General features: G+C 45.8%; 1 protein-coding gene across 1 annotated transcript; it reads left to right on the forward strand.

Moving 5' to 3' along the window:
- Window positions 1-1,280: 1,280 nt before the first annotated feature.
- On the forward strand, window positions 1,281-2,279 carry LOC125522756 (receptor-like protein kinase 7). Its single transcript, XM_048687789.1, has 2 exons — window positions 1,281-1,920; window positions 2,033-2,279. The coding sequence occupies exons 1-2, from the start codon at window positions 1,290-1,292 to the stop codon at window positions 2,173-2,175; spliced, it is 774 nt and encodes a 257-aa protein (XP_048543746.1). The 5' UTR covers window positions 1,281-1,289; the 3' UTR covers window positions 2,176-2,279.
- Window positions 2,280-4,985: the final 2,706 nt, after the last annotated feature.

A 4,985-nucleotide genomic window follows, 5' to 3' on the forward strand; every position in this document is an offset into this window, starting at 1 on the left:
CTGCCCTCTTCTTCACCGGCTAACTCGTCATGCCATTAATTTGATCCCTGTATCTTTCCTGCAATTTGAGTATTTTAACATCATTTCAGTAGTTCCATCCTTGTACTACCTCTGCACATAAGGTTTGGGCAAAGTCAAGCTTTGTAAAATTTGACTAACTTTATATTAAAAAATATAAACATTAGCAACATGAAATCAACATTATCAGATGCACCACGAAATATATTTTCATACTGTATAGTTTTAATATTGTAGATGTTCATATTTTTTTATATAAATTTGGTCAAACTTTGTGTAGTTTGACTTTGACCAAATTTTATATGCGGAGTAAAAAGAAACGAAGGGAGTAACATTTTCAGTAGTTTCATTAATTTGAGTATTTTAACATCATTTGCATTATAAACTTGCGCACCACCGCCAAAAATAGCATGCTCTGATTGTTTTAGAGTAACTGAAATAAAATTCTGCACTGTTTCAGAAGGCACACAAATTCGTCAGATTCATCATTCATTTGTCGTTTGCTCTCAACACTTGGGTATCAAACTAACTACAAGCATGGATCTCTGTATATCTTTGGAGAAAGAGGAGCTGGGAGAGTACTACAGTAGTGGGTACTAACAAATACAGTAATGTGTTTGCAGGTTGATACCATGGTTTTGGGTACCGCCCGAGAAAAACGGATACTGGGCAGTTACCACGTTTCTCGGCGCCCCACGAGAAATACCTATCCCAAGCAAAAAATACCGAAATTTTTGAATAATTTGAATTTGAATGATCAGGGTCTAATAAATTATCTTTGTTTCTCAATGTAGAAAGTGCCCTTACTCTGGCGTAGTGGTAAGCATCTGTTATGCGCCTCGAGAGGTAGCTGGTTCTAGTCCTCCTTCCGCTCTTGCTTTTGTTCTTTTTGTTCTGAGAGAAAATTTGCCTATTTGGGATCCAAAACCTTGGTTGATACACCCTTGACACAAACCTCTTTTTGTTATTTTTCAGAATAGGTAGTAATGACGGCTAAAAGAATCAAACTCGCGACCTCAACATAACTCGCGCACGTAGTTGAGGTACCACTGAGCTACTACCCCTTTTATGAATGGCATTAGTTCAAGATATTATTGTATCTATTTTGTTCTTTTTGTTATTTTTCAGAATAGGTAGTAATGACGGCTAAAAGAATCAAACTCGCGACCTCAACATAACTCGCGCACGTAGTTGAGGTACCACTGAGCTACTACCCCTTTTATGAATGGCATTAGTTCAAGATATTATTGTATCTACCGGCCACTGAGAGAATGCAGTTCTGGAGCCGTCTTGCGGCGGCGCAGCCTATTGTGTTCAATGAACAAGCCATAGTCGACAACCTTACTGAAGATAACCTGACAAGCATTTTTGCTAGCAGAAAGACATGGAGGGACAAACAGGTGTACTTAGTCCATGCTCAGGGCATTGGTACGCTGGTTGCCAAGAAGTTCCAGAACGAGAACCCAGCACTGCAAGTGGACGAAAATGTCAAGAACCGCTGCAAGTCGGAGATGAACCTCTTAGCCAACATCTGTCATGACAACATCATCAAAGTCGTAGACCACATTCGAAGGGAAGACGCGATCATGCTCGTTTACAGATATCCGGTGAACGGCAGCCTTCAATCTTGGCTGCACCAACCGATGGGTGCTGCTCAGCCGCTGAGCTGGCCAAAGAGGAGCATCATCGCCACTGGCGTGGCACAAGGGCTCTCCCACTTGCACCACGGATGCAATAAGCCTGTTGTCCACCACAACATCAGCCCTAACAACATCTTGCTTGATCATACTTTCAAGCCTGTGATAGCCGGTTTTGATGATGCACAGATGAACATGGCCAGGCTCGGCCAACCGTTACCAATCACTGATCTGCCTCCTGGTAACTTTGGGTACGCAGCTCCAGGTACGTTGGGCGATTGATGTGCGCAATGGAATTATGTCTTAACTTTTTTTGTAGGCAGTACTATCTTAACTAGCCTGGTCTTATAACTAGTGCTAATAATGATTAACTGCAGAATATGGGAACACGACAAACCCTATGACGGAGAAGGTAGACACTTACAGCTATGGTGTGCTGCTGCTGGTGATTGTCACGGGGCAGGAGTCCAGTGGAGCTGGAGCAGATGGTCATTTGGCGAATTGGGCACGGAACTGTTAGGAATAAGCAACTTGTATTCCCATGAGGCCATAGGCCGATATATATATATATATATATATATACATGTACAGGTGTGGAACATATGCAGGAAACCCCTCATACAACGGGATAAATACAAAGGGGTATATGACTTATATTATAACTCTAACCCCCCCCCCCCCAAACTCATGGTGGATGAACAACACTGAGTTTGGAGAGATAAAAGCCATGTTGTGCTCTAGTCTGAGCATTCGTCAGGAAATCCGCCAACTGTAACTCGGAAGGCACATACTGAAGAGCAATAACCTGATCCTGCACAGCAGCGCACACATAGAAAGCATCAACACCAATATGCTTGGTGAGCTCATGCTTCACAGGATCGCATGCAATGCTAATAGCACCTGTACTGTCAGATAAAAGCAGAGTCGGTGTAGTGACAGAAACACCAAAATCCTGAAGTAACCACCGTAACCAAGTCACCTCTGCCGTCAAAAGAGCCATTGCTCGCAACTCAGCCTCGGCACTTGAACGGAAAACTGCAAGCTGTTTCTTCATCTTCCAGGCAATGAGAGAACCACCAAGAAAAACACAGTAAGCAGAAAGTGAACGGCGATCGGAAGGATCACTAGCCCACGTAGCATCCGAATAGGCCTGGAGCTGTAAAGAACTGGAGCGAGGAAAGAATAGACGGTGAGAGATCGTGCCTCGAAGATATCGAAGAACACGAAGGAGATGACTATAGTGAACCGAGGTGGGGGCAGAGACAAACTGACTCAGAATATGAACCGGATAAGAGATGTCCGGACGAGTGACAGCTAGATAGACAAGACTGCCAACAAGATGACGATAACGCGTCGGGTCAGGGAGAGGATCACCATCAGTAGCACAGAGGTGAACATTGAGCTCCATAGGAGTCTCAACAACGCGCTCGTCAGTAAGAGCAGCACGAGCAAGAAGATTCTGGATATACTTTTCCTGGGATATAAAAAAGCCATCAGAAGTAGAAGAGACTTCAATCCCAAGAAAATAGCGAAGAGGTCCAAGATCAGATATTAGAAACTGCTCACTAAGACGGGCCTTTACAAAGGCAATATACTCGGGGTCATCCCCCGTGATGATCATGTCATCAACATAAAGAAGAAGAAGAGTCCGACACGAGGAGAAAGGTGAATAAACAATGCTGGATCATGAGCACTTGCTAAAAAACCAGCAGCAGTGATCACAGAGGCAAAGCGCTCAAACCAGGCGCGGGGGGCTTGCTTAAGGCCATAGAGAGAGCGACGAAGACGACATACCATGCCATCAGGAACAGAATACCCAGGTGGTGGCTGCATGTACACCTCCTCACGCAGCTCACCATTAAGAAAGGCATTCTTAACATCAAGCTGAGATATAGACCTGTGGCGCGCAGAGGCAACGGCAAGAAGTGTACGAACAGTGGTCATATGAGCCACAGGAGCAAAAGTCTCGTCATAATCACGACCATGCTCCTGCTGAAAACCACGAGCCACAAGACGAGCTTTGTGACGCTCAAGAGAACCATCGGAGCGAGTCTTAACCTTGTAGACCCACTTACAAGTGATCGGACGGACTCCGGGAGGAAGAGAAACAAGATCCCAGGTGCCAGTGCGTTCAAGAGCAGCAATCTCCTCTGCCATCGCAAACTGCCATTCAGGATGAACAACAGCCTGACGGTAAGAAGTCGGCTCAAGAACAGCAGCACCAGCGGTGGGAAATCCAAAGCGATCAACAGGCGGACGAGGACGAGAACACAAGCCATAAGTAGGCTGAGAGGAAGATGACGACCCATCCACAGAGGCATCGACTAGTCGAGGACGACGAGTGTAATGCTGAGGAAAAGATGGAATAATAGAAGGAGGGATCGGTAAGGTAGAATCAGGGGGTGGCGACGAAGAAGTCACCGGACATGAAGGTGTAGAATCCGGTGACAGGATGGGAGAGGAGACCGAGGAGGAAGTCACCGGAGATGAAGGTGGAGAACCCGGGGACATGCTAGGCGAGGAGACCGGGGAGGATGGTGGCTGCAAATCAACTAGATGTGGAGAAGGAGAGGAAGTGGAGCGGAGAGGTACAGTCTCGGCGGGGGTGATAGGTGAGTCAGGAAAAGTGAGGAAAGAGATATCCTGCACTGAAAAAGTCGAGGAAGATGGGCGTGGGTAGAAGGGACGAGACTCTTCAAAAGTCACATCTCGAGAGATACGCATCCGATGACCAATAGGATCCCAACAACGATAGCCCTTATGCTCATCACTGTAGCCTAAGAAGACACACTCAACAGACTGAGCGGTCAGTTTGGTGCGTTCGCGAGGGACAAGAAGAACATAGCAAACACAACCAAACGAGCGAAGCATCGAATAATCGGGAGAACGATCAAAAAGTCGATCGAAAGGAACACCACCCTGTAGAGCAGCGGAAGGCTGTATATTGATAAGATAGGTGGATGTGGAGACGGCCTCAGCCCAAAAATGAGGCGGGAGAGAGGCAGCAATCATCAATGCATGAGCCGTCTCAAGAAGATGTCGATGCTTTCGCTCAGCCACACCATTCTGAGCATGAGCACCAGGACAAGAGAATTGAGAGAGAGTCCCGTGCTCAGCAAGAACACCACGCAACATCTTAGAGATATACTCGCCTGCGGAGTCAGCACGAAAAACACGTATGGGTGAAGAGAACTGAGTATGAACCATGGCAGCAAAGCGCTTATAAATAGACAACACCTCAGAACGAGAAGTCATGAAATAAAGCCATGTGTAACGAGAGAAATCATCTATGAAAATAATATAGTATTTATGACCACCTTTCGAAGCGAA

This window comes from Triticum urartu, chromosome 7 (genome assembly GCF_003073215.2).
Source record: "Triticum urartu cultivar G1812 chromosome 7, Tu2.1, whole genome shotgun sequence".
NCBI lineage: Eukaryota > Viridiplantae > Streptophyta > Magnoliopsida > Poales > Poaceae > Triticum > Triticum urartu.

What these genes read in the sequence shown, in the direction of transcription:
- LOC125522756 (XM_048687789.1), top strand. Translation starts at nt 1,290, where the DNA reads ATGCAGTTCTGGAGCCGTCTTGCGGCGGCGCAGCCTATTGTGTTCAAT. An exon ending in CTTTGGGTACGCAGCTCCAG is followed by an intron (nt 1,921 to 2,032) that starts GTACGTTGGGCG and finishes GATTAACTGCAG; the next exon opens with AATATGGGAACACGACAAAC.